Source organism: Lepidochelys olivacea (genome assembly GCF_965140295.1).
Source record: "Lepidochelys olivacea isolate rLepOli2 genome assembly, chromosome: 12".
Taxonomy (NCBI): Eukaryota; Metazoa; Chordata; order Testudines; family Cheloniidae; genus Lepidochelys; species Lepidochelys olivacea.
In genome coordinates, this window is record NC_140422.1 from 18140602 (window position 1) to 18155266 (window position 14665).

The following is a 14665-nucleotide window of genomic DNA, read 5'->3' on the forward strand; positions in this document are numbered from 1 at the left end:
ACTAATTCGTTTAGTCATTATGGAGTTTTAATTGGTGACCTAACTTTCTAAGGAGTTTCGAAGTTAGGCCAGTCATTGGCACAATAAACCGTAAATCTGGCATTTCCTGTTCTGAGTGCTTAATTGTGCAATCTTCAAGTTTTATTAAAGGAGTTATTGGTTCAGAATATGATTTTAATGTATTAGGGTGGAGTATATGATGTTATAATGCTGGCAGGGGAGTGAAAGCAAAGGTTAGTGGCTGAAGGATAGAGAAGTGTATGGGGGGGTGGAATCAGAGGAAAGCTTGAAACTTTAAAAAGCTGACAGGATGTTTCACACGTGAAGGAACATGGGAAAACACACAGGTACACTGCCATTGTAGGCAGTCCCATCATACCATCCCCTCCATAAACTTACCAAGCTCAGTCTTGAAGCCAGTTAGTTTTTTGCCCCCACTACTCCCCTTGAAAGATTGTTCCAGAACTGAACTCCACATATTTATCAAAGGAGAGGTAGTGACGGATTTTTATATACATACATACATACATATCTATATACACACACATACAAAATAACTATCCAGAGTCCATTCAAAACTTAAATCTGGATATGTATATTGGTTTAAAAAAATGTTGACAAGAAATATATGTTTTATTACTAGCAGTGTGATAAACATGATTTGAATCTAGTTTTATCCATTTCCTCTTACCCAGGAGTTTTGCAATGATGTACAGTGCCTGTCCCCACAAGAAAAGCTTTCCATCACGTCCACTGTTGCTCGGAAATCGTTTCTGACTACCAGGATTTTTCTTTTCTAATTCAACAAAGTCAGCTGGCACATAATAATACCTGGGTACAACAGGATATCCTGTGGAATTTTAAAATAAATACATTACGTAAATATATAAAACTATTTCCCTTATAAAACTGAAGTGAATTTAAAATGGAAAAAATATACACTGATAATCTGTTTGAACTGAAAGGTTGCCAGCATTGTGTTATCCTTCCAAGGCAGTGCAGACTGAGAGCTATATTAAACATTACTTTATTTATGCCTGAACATCATTTTTACATGATTTCTTTACTGAACAAATGTACCGTCTCTTAATATTCTATTCAGGGCAAAGCAGAATGAATATTTATTTATAGATAGCAAAAAAAGGTATGCTGTCTAGAAATTAGCAAAATACTCACAGATAATCAAAATTACTTGGAAATAAAGAGGTTTTTTGCATTTCTTTACAAACTCAAAATTAGACCCATTTTGTGAAAAAAATCATAAAGATAAACAGATTCTTTTCAAGGAAAAATAGCTTTATAATAAATCATGTGTAAATTCCAAGTTTTTGCATGTATTCAGTGCAAAGTTAGATATTTAATCAAAATCTTGCTTTAAGTAAAATTTAACTTCTATGAAATTGCATGAAACAAAATGGCACAATTATTACACTGGCACACAGGAGGATAGAAAGTGGTGTTCCCATGGAATTACCAAGTGTGTTTCTGTGAATTACTGATTCGTAGACCTTATTTCATTACCATGTAAACTGGCTGAATCAACCATTTAAAAACAGAATTATAAAACATCTAGATGATTACAGTATGATTTGGACAAACCAGCAAGCCCCTTGCAAACAAAAAGACTGTGCCTCACTAATTTTCTAGGTTTCTTTGAGCATTTCAACAGAACAGCCAATGAAGGCAAATCAGCTGACAATATCTCTGGACAAAAGAAAAAAAAAATCACTCTCAAGAGGCTAATACAGAAATTAAGAAATAGAATGACATATGAAGTACTCTAAGGGACTAGAAAATGGCTCAAAGTCAGAAAAGTTCAGATCAAAAATAAATGGTGATGACAAAGGTTAACAGTCAGCACACAAGATTATTTTTTAAGATCATGTTGCTTAATGTATTAATCAATCATCTGGAAAAGAGGATGATCAATGAGGTGGCAAGATTTGCACTGTGGTCGGCTGCAGTATGACAATTCTTCAATTCTTGTGAGCAATTGACTCAGTTTAATTAAAACTGCAAGATCCAGGAATGATACAAAGACTAGAAGATTCTTGCATAGACAAAAATGAATACCATAAAATCCACAATGCCATAGATGTGTAGAATATCTGATTATTATTAACAAAACACATTATTCTACGAAACTCAAAACTTTAGGCTTGGATTACCAATAATCTAAGCCTGAGCTCTATTCAGACCATTTTTGTTGTTTTCATTTAATCCGTGGTCTCCTTATTCATTGTGGAAAAATACCCATTCAGTCCATCTGTGAGCTTCCTAGTATGCAGTTCCACTAAAACTGTAGTTCGAGTGATTTAGAAGACAGAACATTCCAAATAATTCTAAAATACTGTTATTTTCACAGCATGCTAAATCCAAACTAGAATCTGTATCATATTCAAATACTGAATAATTTTTAGAGCACTCTTGCTGTTGAAGCTGAGAACCAGTGAATAATTAAAGCAGTTACTTATATTTGTCTCAGAGTGGAATATTTTGACATTGGGAATATTAGTAACTAAACTTTCCAAGCATAGTCATCGTAATCTTTGTAAATAATGAAACAAAACAAAACAAAAAAAGGTTTCTGAGTAAACCTTGCATTTAAACCATCATCAATTCTTTTCCCAGATAATGAACTCCTTTTCTAATTAGATATGTTTTTACGGAAGAAAAAAAACCTAGGTTTTATATTATAAATTATAATAAAATTATGATATTATATATTATATTAAGTGCTGTGAAGCATTACTCTCATAACAATATATTCTTTCCACATTACTTTGATCTTCTGTTGCTACAGTATTTGCAAAAAAATTTAGAAAACTTAAGTATACTTATAAAACGTTCAGATAACCCAAAGGAACCTACAATTCCTTGAAACTACTATCGCACACTACCTTCAACTGACTGTTGAAGCAAAGGATCCAGAAGCTCCTGATATTCCTTTACTTGTTCCGCATTTCCTCTAAAAATTCCTACAAATAACCAAGTAAAATTTCAATTAATAAACAACTTTTTTTTTTACACTTGAATTTAGCAATCATGAAAAGGTCTATACTAACATCGCTGATGACTGGACCCGAATGAGTTATCTGCAGAATGGATCCAGCACAGGCAGTGCCAAAGCAGTGTCCCCATGCTGCCCTGCCAGTATGTCTCAGTCCTGACCTGGAGGGAGCACTCTAAGGTCTTGTCTATGCAGGAAAGCTTTTTTGGGTATAACCTAAGTTGTGAATTTAAACCAATACAGTTATATCAGTATAACCCGCACATGCAGTCACCCATTTCAGTATGAGTGCCTTTTTTCAATTTAGTTTATACAAGCTGGGAAGAAGTTTAAGCTAAAAAAAGCCACTCTTATACCAGAATAATGATGTCTATATGGGGGCTGGTGGGGGGTGGAGACTTCTATCAAGGTAACAGTTCTGCTAAACCTTTCCCTCACAGAGGAGGGCTAAGGGCAAGATGGTAGTAAAGTCTCTATGGCCATATTCTTTGACCTTTGCTGAGACTGTCAAGGAGGAGGCTGGAAGTGCCAGCTGCAATTTTTTTTTTTAAAATGATGCAATACGTGTCCATTTTTAAAAAGTCAAATGAGGCTACCAGACTCATTTCACATAGGCTTCTTAATAGCCACCCAATAGTAAAGCTAGAGAGCTAGTATTCTCAGTGTAGACTTTATATCCCACTGTACATGCTCTGAGCGATCCAGTCTTTCCTGGGCAAGCTCTAGGTCTTTAGGATGGACTTTTCAGATACCTGAAAATTAGGTGTCCAACTCCCATTGAATTTCAAAAGAATTCACATGCCTAAATCCTATAATGCCCCTTTGAAAATCCAATCCAAAAACCCTTAATACATTTTATGAAGGCACAGTATCTTTAATACCAAGAGCAAAGTTGGGAGGAATCAACTACGCTTGACCTTGAAGGGGTAAAATTGTGTCTTGAAGGGGTTTGGGGACGGTTTACCAACTAGGAAAGGTGGAGGGAATTTGGGATGTGCTAATTTCCTTTAATATACATCAGCGCTACTCTGGAGCTCTAAAGCTGATTCTCTTTTGACGAATAGTAACAGTCAATTTTCAAACTGTCATAACATCTTATACTTGCTCCTCCGTTCTGCCATCAGGTTCCCCTCATACCCTTGTCGCGAAGGATTTCTGTAGTTTCCAAAAATCACAGAGAATAGCAGAAAACGGGCACGACATTTCCCAATAATGAAACTGGCTTGTCTAGCACAATCCCCTTCTACACTCTATGATTCATCCACAAAAGATTAAAATTGCTAAATAATTTTCTCCTGAGAAAGGCCCCACAAGGAAAGTACCCTGGTACTGAGTCTGGAAGAAATACATCTGTGTGTGACACTGGGAGTCCTGAAAACATAGACCACTAAAAACACACGAACTGAAAAAAAAATAGTATGATGCTCAGAAAAAAATTAAACAAACACATTTTTATTAAACATATAAAGTTCTTAATCTACATTTCCCTAAACTCTAAAATTTCTTCTCATAATCTGTTTTAAGCATACCAATGTGGCCAACTGGCTATTCCAATTAAACCAGGGCTTTGAAAAGAAGTCTAAACTCAACCTTCATAACAGAATGTTGATGGGAAGTTCTCTGAACACACTATTTAGAGGGTTTTTCTTTTTCACCCAATTTTGTAATACTAAAGGGCAAGAAAATATCTTAGCAAACGTATTTCCATATATTTTGGAATATTGCTACGTATACAGCATATGTAAGAAGAGCTAAGGAGAAATAAATGCAACAGAAAACAAAACTGCAAATCTTGGCAGGTGAAGGTTTGTGCAAGGAAAAAGGGTATGTTAAAAACACATTGAGACTATAGAACAGTGACCTCTCATCAACATACTTTTGAGCACTGTGTTGACATGACAAAGAAATGAATATTTTGACAGCATTTATTTGCAAATTATTTCAATTACCAGATGTTAGTAAATAAAAATCATCACAAGCTGCATGTGAAAATCCAGTAGCCATTTATACCAAACAACATCTGGAAAAGGGCAAATAATAAGTGTGACATATGCGAAATTTAAGAGACAGCTCCTGTTAATGTTAAAAGAAAATGCAAAACTAATTCCAGAATATATAATTTTCAGAATCTCATCCACTCCTCCCAATTTCAAACATTAGAAAGTTGTGATTTGACAGACAACAGAAAAGCTGACATGTATATCAATAAAATATTGGAAAACCTGTGTTACCTCATGGTATAACCGAACAAAATGCTTTAAGCCAAAATTAATTATTGTAGATGTGTATATTTGTTGGGAAATGTGTCATTTTATTTTAGAAGAGCACAGAAGAATTTCATTGCTGTGATGATGGTTATTTTTTTAAATGATCAGTGACTGATTTTAAGAATCTCTGTTACCACTGTCTATATTCCGCTATTCCACTCAAGCCACAAAGCTCAGAGTACCTTTGCTGAAATAATTTCCCCTGTAGATAAGAGCGGGTGGGGGTAGGGTGTTACGTGATGACAAACTGCTTCCAACAGAGTAAGCATTCATGGTAGGGGTAATTCACTCTTTCTGAAATTTCATTTTCCCTTTCCAGTTTTATTAGTCTCTCTCTACATATTTCAAATTTTGTATTAACTTTAGGTGTGGAGATTTGGAGATTCAGAGATGTTTTTTCTCCCATACTGAGAAACATATACTTTCTTTCGTGGTGATGGTTATTCTGACCAATATTTTATCCCACTATGGCTTCTACCACTAAGTCATGATATAAAGTAATAAGATTTGATTCAAAAATTTGAAACACTTGTTTACTTCATGTCTTTCAGCCAATTGCCTCCTTTGATCATTGATTTTCTTCACTTGTTTATTTTACAACCAGCGGACAAGGTACTTTATATATTTTCCTGGGTGGCAGTTGGATGAAGGTTTCTCTGGCCTGCCATGGACATTCTATTTTCATTATTAACCCACAGTTGTTTTCATCACTACATGAGTTTAATATTACAGACCAATGAGCAATTTGGAAATAGCAATTTTCCCACATGCAAATAGAGAACTTATTTTTAGAGTGGCATTATGGCAAAGACACCAAGCAGCCTAACTGCCTTTTGTAGTAGAGGTTTTTGAAGCCTAATCTTGATGGCAAAACATATTACAAAAAAGAGAGCAGCAGATATTAGTACTCTGAATGCACACATGCACAGAGGCAGCTAAATTCACATTTATTTTATTCAAGAAGATGAAGGTATCAGAAGCGAAAGGCTATAACTGTTTTTTAAAGCTATGAAATTTGTAGTTTTTCCCTCAGCTTACAGAAGTAAGAGAGACAACATTCTCTTAACCATTCCCATCCACAGTTAGTAGAACAGTAAACATTTTCTGCTTGTCTAAAGCTCCATGTGAGGGGAACCTATCAGAGCCTTCTCTGCAGCATATTTGGCTTCCTTGTGAAAACTGCAAATGTCTATCCCTAAAGGAAATGTTCATTTGTGTATTGGCATCCTTACCACTCCTCACACTGTAGTCTACCTACCCAAAATAGAAAATCTGATCTGCTGCTCAGATAATAAAGGGAATTTCTTGGAAACAAATTGATGGCAAAACCTTTTTTAGAAGGTTCTGATCTACTCTGTTGAAATCCCCTCTACTCAACCCTCTTTTCCAAAACTTCCTTGGCTACCTCCATAAGAGCTTCTGCTTCCCTCCTTCCCTTCATTGTTCTCCTCCACACCTTCAACAATTCCAATAACCTCTCTGACATGTCTCCGAAACTTACAGGCATCTTGTAAAGAAATTTAGCTTTAGTATTCTCCTGCCACCAAGAGATCTCTGAGTTGCTTATTTATCCTCTCCTGCATTCTGCTTGATTTACCACAGCACACCCACTCTTTTAAAGATTTGCTGCAAAATCCAGCTTTCCTGTATACTGCTCTTTAGAAGCCCCACTTTCACCTCTTTCACACACTGGAGTTTGGTGCATCTCAGGTCCATTGAGAGAGAGAAAATGGGAGGTACCAAGTTCTAGTAAACACACAGCCAGGTACTGCAATGGTGGAGTCCCTGATAACCTAAAGAGAGTAAGAATGATGGATGACAAGAGTAAGGAAGAAGATTAATGGTAGGCATTTTAGGGCCCATGGATTAAGGGAGGTGATTGCTGGCGAAGGAAAAGCTAAGCCGCTCCTACAGGTTTAGTTAAAGATTGAAGCAGGATCTGAACTTCTAGAATTGTGTACTGTGTCTGTGAACCATGCATCGTTATTATTAACTTAAGTGATTGCTATCTGTATCTTTGATTTTATTCAAAGAAATGGTTCACCCTTAATATCTGAAATAATTCATTGTATTTGACTCATGAGGCAGACCTATCAATGAGACATTTGTATCACTGAATTACAGTTTACTCTTGCAGGGAAGGAAAATAATTTCATTTCTGTTCTCTAAGGACCAGCCTCTAATGTCTTTACCAAACACTAGTGTCAAGCCATACTTACCATCAATCATCATGAAAATAAAAAACAGAGGAAATTCACACTCAATCCCATCAAACAGCTAAAAAGAAAAAAAATTTCAACATTTTAGTTTAAAAGAAATGCATTCAAATACACTTTTAAACCAGAGGATAAAAATGAATACAAATTATTATTTTAGTACATTAGTTCTTCATTTTAAAATACAGATCATTTTTCTTGTTTCATGGAGATTTATTGTGCTTTTAACATGTTATAGCATATATTCAAGTAATAAATTTACATAGTCTAAGTTATATTCTCAGCAGAAGATTTTTTATTTAATTAAGACACATCTGAAAGTATTTGAAGGAAAAATGGAAACTTAATTCAGACAACCTTTACTGATAGACATTAATATTCAAAAACGCAGTGAAATTGTTTTTAATATACCCAGACTGTAGCCAACTGTGAAATTAAATTAAGTGATAAATAACCTGCCTATTTGTTATGTGAAACCAGCTGTTCATTGAATTTAAATGTAAGCACATTTATCATCAGACAAATCAATGATTAAACTGCTGACTTAACATTCTCTCAGAACAGCACATGCAAAGATACAACACATCTCAATCAAATGGACTGCACAATTCTGCGTAATCTAATAACTCAGAAGTTTTTCCAGTTTGTTTCCTCCTAAAAAAAAGTACTGAAACATTCTCAATCTTGGAAGCTCACATTTTCACGTGAGAAGAATATGATCTAGAAAAAATAATATAATGTTCTGAAATACTAAATACAAATTTAGTTAAATACTAAAAGTAAAAGTTTAAGTAAGGCCAGCATTAGACCACAAAGGGCAGAGCCACAGGCCCTCTCAGAGGTCCAGAGAGGCCTGGGCCATTCCAGGTTTTGAGGCCCCTAGCCATTATAAAAATAAAAAATGATGACACATGGTCTCATCTTGTGCCATCAGAACAGACACATTTTTATTAATATCTATGAATATTTTAAACTCTACAATATGACAAAATCTATCAGTTAATAAAAAAATTATGTCTTTTATCAAATCACATCTCTTATTTGCTTAAATTTGCAGCTCTAAGCTAAGAGAGTGTGTCACATTATGGTCCGATAGGGATGCGTATAAAAACAAGTTGTGAAACTGATCAAATGCAAAAAAATTAACGAATACCTAAATTTGAGGCCCCCCCTGAGCTTGAGGCCCAGACCAAATGCCCTCCTTGCCCTGGGCAGATGTACAGTAACTCCTCACTTAAAGTCGTCCCAGTTAACCTTGTTTCGTTGTTACGTTGCTGATCAATTAGGGAACATGCTCATTTAAAGCTGGGCAATGCTCCCTTATAACGTTGTTTGGCAGCCGCCTGCTTTGTCCACTGGTTGCAGAAAGAGCAGCCCGTTGGAGCTAGCTGGTGGGGGCTTGGAACCAGGGTGGGCCGGTAGCCCCCTATCAGCTCCCCGCTCCTCTAAGTTCCCTGTGCAGCAGCCGCCCAGCAGGCTATCAATTGCCAGCAGTTCAGCTGTCCCTCCCCCGACTGCAGTGTGCTGCTCCTGCCCTCTTCTTTGGAGCTGCTTCCGGGAGCCTCCTGCTTGCTGTGCAGGGAGAAGGGTGGGGGTGCTAATGTCAGGGTGTCCCCCTCACCCCACTCCTGCCCCCTGCTCCTTTACTCCATTGGGCCATCTCCACAGAGCAAGGGGGACCGGACAGGGCTCAGGACGGAGGGAGCTTGCTGGCAGCAGCTGCTGTCTCAACTTGCTGATCTACTTAAAAAGGCAATGTACTTAGAGTGGGGTCAGCATACTTAAAGGGGCAATGCACGTCTCTCTTTCTCTCACACATGGTGTGTGTCTCTGTCTCTGTCATAAATATAAAGGGAAGGGTAAACCCCTTTGAAATCCCTCCTGGCCAGGGGAAAGCTCCTCTCACCTGTAAAGGGTTAAGAAGCTAAAGGTAACCTCACTGGCACCTGACCAAAATGACCAATGAGGAGACAAGATACTTTCAAAAGCTGGGAGGAGGGAGAGAAACAAAGGGTCTGGGACTGTCTGTATGCTGGTTTCTGCCAGGGATAGACCAGGAATGGAGCCTTAGAACTTTTAGTAAGTAATCTAGCTAGGTATGTGTTAGATTATGATTTCTTTAAATGGCTGAGAAAAGAATTGTGCTGAATAGAATAACTATTTCTGTCTGTGTATCTTTTTTGTAACTTAAGGTTTTGCCTAGAGGGGTTCTCTATGTTTTTGAATCTAATTACCCTGTAAGATATCTACCATCCTGATTTTACAGGGGGGATTTCTTTATTTCTATTTACTTCTATTTTTTATTAAAAGTCTTCTTGTAAAACACTGAATGCTTTTTCATTGTTCTCAGATCCAAGGGTTTGGGTCTGTGGTCACCTATGCAAATTGGTGAGGCTTTTTATCCAACATTTCCCAGGAAAGGGGGGGTGCAAGTGTTGGGAGGATTGTTCATTGTTCTTAAGATCCAAGGGTCTGGGTCTGTAGTCACCTAGGCAAATTGGTGAGGCTTTTTACCAAACCTTGTCCAGGAAGTGGGGTGCAAGGTTTTGGGAAGTATTTTGGGGGGAAGGACGCGTCCAAACAGCTCTTCCTCTCAATCTCAAATCTCAAAATGATTTCAGGTTAATCCCACTGCTGCCACCATGTCAAGGTTCCTCCCCCACTCTGAACTCTAGGGTACAGATGTGGGGACCTGCATGAAAAACCTCCTAAGCTTATCTTTACCAGCTTAGGTCAAAACTTCCCCAAGGTACAAAATATTACCCCCGTTGTCCTTGGACTGGCCGCTACCACCACCAAACTAATACTGGTTACTGGGGAAGAGCTGTTTGGACGCGTCCTTCCCCCCAAAATACTTCCCAAAACCTTGCACCCCACTTCCTGGACAAGGTTTGGTAAAAAGCCTCACCAATTTGCCTAGGTGACTACAGACCCAGACCCTTGGATCTTAAGAACAATGAACAATCCTCCCAACACTTGCACCCCCCCTTTCCTGGGAAATGTTGGATAAAAAGCCTCACCAATTTGCATAGGTGACCACAGACCCAAACCCTTGGATCTGAGAACAATGAAAAAGCATTCAGTGTTTTACAAGAAGACTTTTAATAAAAAATAGAAGTAAATAGAAATAAAGAAATCCCCCCTGTAAAATCAGGATGGTAGATATCTTACAGGGTAATTAGATTCAAAAACATAGAGAACCCCTCTAGGCAAAACCTTAAGTTACAAAAAAGATACACAGACAGAAATAGTTATTCTATTCAGCACAATTCTTTTCTCAGCCATTTAAAGAAATCATAATCTAACACATACCTAGCTAGATTACTTACTAAAAGTTCTAAGGCTCCATTCCTGGTCTATCCCTGGCAGAAACCAGCATACAGACAGACCCAGACCCTTTGTTTCTCTCCCTCCTCCCAGCTTTTGAAAGTATCTTGTCTCCTCATTGGTCATTTTGGTCAGGTGCCAGTGAGGTTACCTTTAGCTTCTTAACCCTTTACAGGTGAGAGGAGCTTTCCCCTGGCCAGGAGGGATTTCAAAGGGGTTTACCCTTCCCTTTATATTTATGACAGTCTCTCTCTGGCATCCTGTCTCCCCTCCCTCCATTTGTGCTGCCTTGTAGAGTGTGAGGCTACATTAACAACAAGGTGTTAACCCCTGAGGGCTCAGCCTAGTGCTAGTTCATCATTTAGCAGTAAGGCATTCCCTGGGAAATATCCCATCCTCTTCCACCCTTTGACTTCACCACCTCAACGAAGCTTCACAACCATAATTGCTGTGTACTGTATTAAAATGTTTAAAACTTATACTGTGTGTGTGTGTGTGTGTGTGTCTTTTGTCTGGCAAAAAAAATTTCTCTGGAACCTAAACCCCCCTATTTTCATTAATTCTTATGGGGAAATTGGATTTGCTTAACATCGTTTCGATTAAGTAGCATTTTTTAGGAACATAACTACAACGTTAAGCGAGGAGTGACTGTAATTCAAAGTTAAGACCCTCAGTCTCAGTACAACCATTTCCACTCATTGTTTTGCTTCTGTTTTTCAGAGACATCTTGAAGTAAAGACTAGTTTAAAACTGTCTTTTTCAGCTCCTTATAAAAAACAGATGTATTTAAGCATTTTTATTATATTATTTCTAGAGAGATGATATAATCTTTAACAGCCTTAAGTATAGTGCAACTAGGTTGCTTCTATATTATATAAAATGAGAGACTACCCCCCACCGCCCCACCACACACACACACACACATACACACCCCTACCTCTCTCTCTATTGAGGAAAGGCTTACAGGGAGAAAACAACAAAATTTTTAAATTTTTTGGCTTCGCAATATGGTCTCTCTAGACCAGGGGTCGGCAACCTGTCAGAAGTGGTGTGCTGAGTCTTCATTTATTCACTCTAATTTAAGGTTTCGTGTGCCAGTGGTACATTTTAACATTTTTAGAAGGTCTCTTTCTGGAAGTCTATAATATATAACTAAACTAGTGTTGTACGTAAAGTAAATAAGGTTTTAAAAATGTTTAAGAAGCTTCATTTAAAATTAAATTAAAATGCAGGACCCCTCCCAGACCAGTGAGTGCCACTGAAAATCAGCTTGCGTGCTGCCTTTGGCCCACGTGCCACAGGTTGCCTACCCCTGCTCTAGACTCTTGCTGGAAGTCTAATTTTGTGTCCTATTACACAGGCCTGATTTTCCAGCACTAAAGGATATCACTGGAAAAAATATAGACATGATAAAGCTATTAACTCACTGATAGGTGATAGTTGCCTAGAAGAATCCACCATAGACGGAGAGCAACAAGCAGGCGAAATGTAGCTGTGTCAATAAGAATAGGTCTACTTTTGGAAAACCAGTGGGACCCATAAAAATGATGGCCAAACTAACATTTCAGAATTTGGTTAAAAAAAAACATACACCAAAATCAGATTATGTATGGACCAGTGTCAACCTGAAAGACACTCTTATAAAGCTAGTTAAAATCTTTGAAAAGAGAAAACTATACAGGAAGAGCTGACACAAATGTAACTATAGTGAATGCACCATTTTAATACACGTAATTACAATGGACTCAGCTATTTTTCAATAAAATTTCTGCTTTTGACAAAACTCACAGGATACCTGGAGGAGCCAGCAGTGAGCAGAAGCAGAACTCTGTATTAAAACCATAACAAGTAGCAGCAATCATCAGCAAAAACATGTCAAATTCTGTTCTGAAAACAAATACTTAAAACTCCAGATCTCCATTCATGTCAAAGAGCAGAATTTCTCCCTAAGCATGTTGTGTGTTCCAGTAACATATTCCATTACCTTAATTTCTGCTGGCTTATAGTAACGCCGATTTTCGTCCTCCAGTGATGTTCTGTAACCATCTCTCAGAAATCGTTTGAACCCATATTTTCCTTTTAGTTTTCTAACAACCTTATCAAGTGTTTGACTGTATAAAGCATCATCATCCACAGCAAATGCAGGATAACTAATGCAGGGTAGAAGTGCTGCATCAGTGTTCTAGAGAAAAAATAATTAATTTCTCTTCATCTCTTAGAAATCATTCCATGCATAATCAAAGAGAACTTAACCCAGTGAATGAAATATGAAATCAGAATATAAGCAAAAAGACTATTTACAGTAAAAGCATGTTGGGGAAATGGGGGGTGCCAGTAAATGAAAAATGCTGGTTGACTAAGAGGGAGGAAGTTTAAGTGCGGGAGGAGGTGCAGGGCTGGGGTTTCGGGCGAGGGCTCTAGGAGGGAGTTTGGGTGCAGAACGGAGCTCAGGGCAGCAGGTGGGGTGTAGGAGGAGGTATGGGGTGCCGGATCCGTAGGTCGCTCACCTTGGGCAGCTCCCTGCAAGTGGCGAAGTGTCCCGGTTGCTCCTAGATGGAGGGCGGCTCTGTGCACTGCCTCCGCCAGCAGGCGCCACCCCCGCAGCTCCCATTGGCCGCGGTTCCCAGCAAATGGGAGCTGCGGAGCTAGCACTGAGGGCGGGATGGGGCAGCGGCGCCTCCCGCAGCACCTCCGCCTAGGAGCAACTGGGACTGGGTTGCCGCTTGTGGGGAGCCGCCCAAGGTGAGCACCCCCTGGATACGGCACCCCGCACCCCCTCCCACGCCCCAACCCACTGCTCTGAGTCCCCTCCCACACCCAAACTCCCTCCCAGAGCCCGTGCTCCGCACCCCTCCCACACCCTGCCAGCCCTGCACCAACCAGACTATAAACTGGCATTTCAATGAAGATCAGAGATGCTGGTTTATAGAGCTTTCTGGTTGGTGACGTGCCGGATAAAACAGTTTTTCTGTACTTAACTACCATGGAAAATAATACAAGAAGATTTAAAAATCCCAACAATAAAAAGGCATAAGGTTAGAGAAGAAATTGTGTATTTAGTTAATTAGCTACAATATTTGTTGAGAAATAGGCGTTAAAAACTAGGATACACAGATAAGTTATTTGGCCCAAAATTTGACCTACTATTAAGCTGATAACCTGCATGGGGTATATACTGAAGATATTCTAGATCTCTATTTTTAGGGGGGGAAGCACCCTTTAAGTTAGCCCAGTGAACAGACTGGTAATTTGGGGATCCAATTTCAAGACCAACCATGAACCTTTATTACCTAGGCTGGCAAGATTAAGGAGCAAATACGGTTAACCAGAATTTCTTAAAAGCTTTGTATGGAATCTGTCTTCTTCAGCTAGAATAAAAATGAACTTGCTTTAAGGTGGGAGGAAAGGAAGAAATTACTGCATCAGCTTCACCTGGAGGGGAGCCAGGGATCAATAACATTTTATTAAGGATGAAGCTCACCTGGGCAGGAACAGGCAGGGCTTCTATAAAGCTAAGAAGCTGAGTACAGAAGGGGGAAGTAGTCTGCAGTCAATCCTTGACAGGAGGGAGGTGTGTTGGAGATAATAGGGTTTGGCAAGAAGCAAAAAGGGACGAAGCCACGGAGAGCAGAGGAAGCTCAGACAAGTGGTAAACCCAGAGGTGTCAAAAAAATAGAAGGAGGGAGTAGGACAGAGACCAGGGAAGCAACAAACAGGTCTGGGAGTGAGTAGACCACAGTTGTGGAGCACAGGGTCCCTGGGCTGGAACCTGAAGTAGAGAGTGGGCCCAGGTTCCCCTTCCAGCCACTGGAGAAGTGGCAGAGCCTTGGATGTAGAATAGAGCA

At 38.9% G+C, this 14665-nt stretch overlaps 1 protein-coding gene across 4 annotated transcripts in view; it reads right to left on the bottom strand.

Annotated features, from left to right (window-relative positions):
* Positions 1-14665, bottom strand: part of PHKB (phosphorylase kinase regulatory subunit beta) — a 209590-nt gene that overhangs the window by 69477 nt on the left and 125448 nt on the right. For all 4 annotated transcript variants that reach the window (XM_084644484.1, XM_084644481.1, XM_084644482.1 and 1 more), the window contains 4 exons: positions 12805-13002; positions 7497-7554; positions 2901-2978; positions 692-850 (listed from right to left, as the gene is read on the bottom strand). In XM_084644484.1, the coding sequence (XP_084500610.1) occupies positions 692-850; positions 2901-2978; positions 7497-7554; positions 12805-13002 (493 nt within the window). The remainder of the gene's footprint in view (positions 1-691; positions 851-2900; positions 2979-7496; positions 7555-12804; positions 13003-14665) is intronic.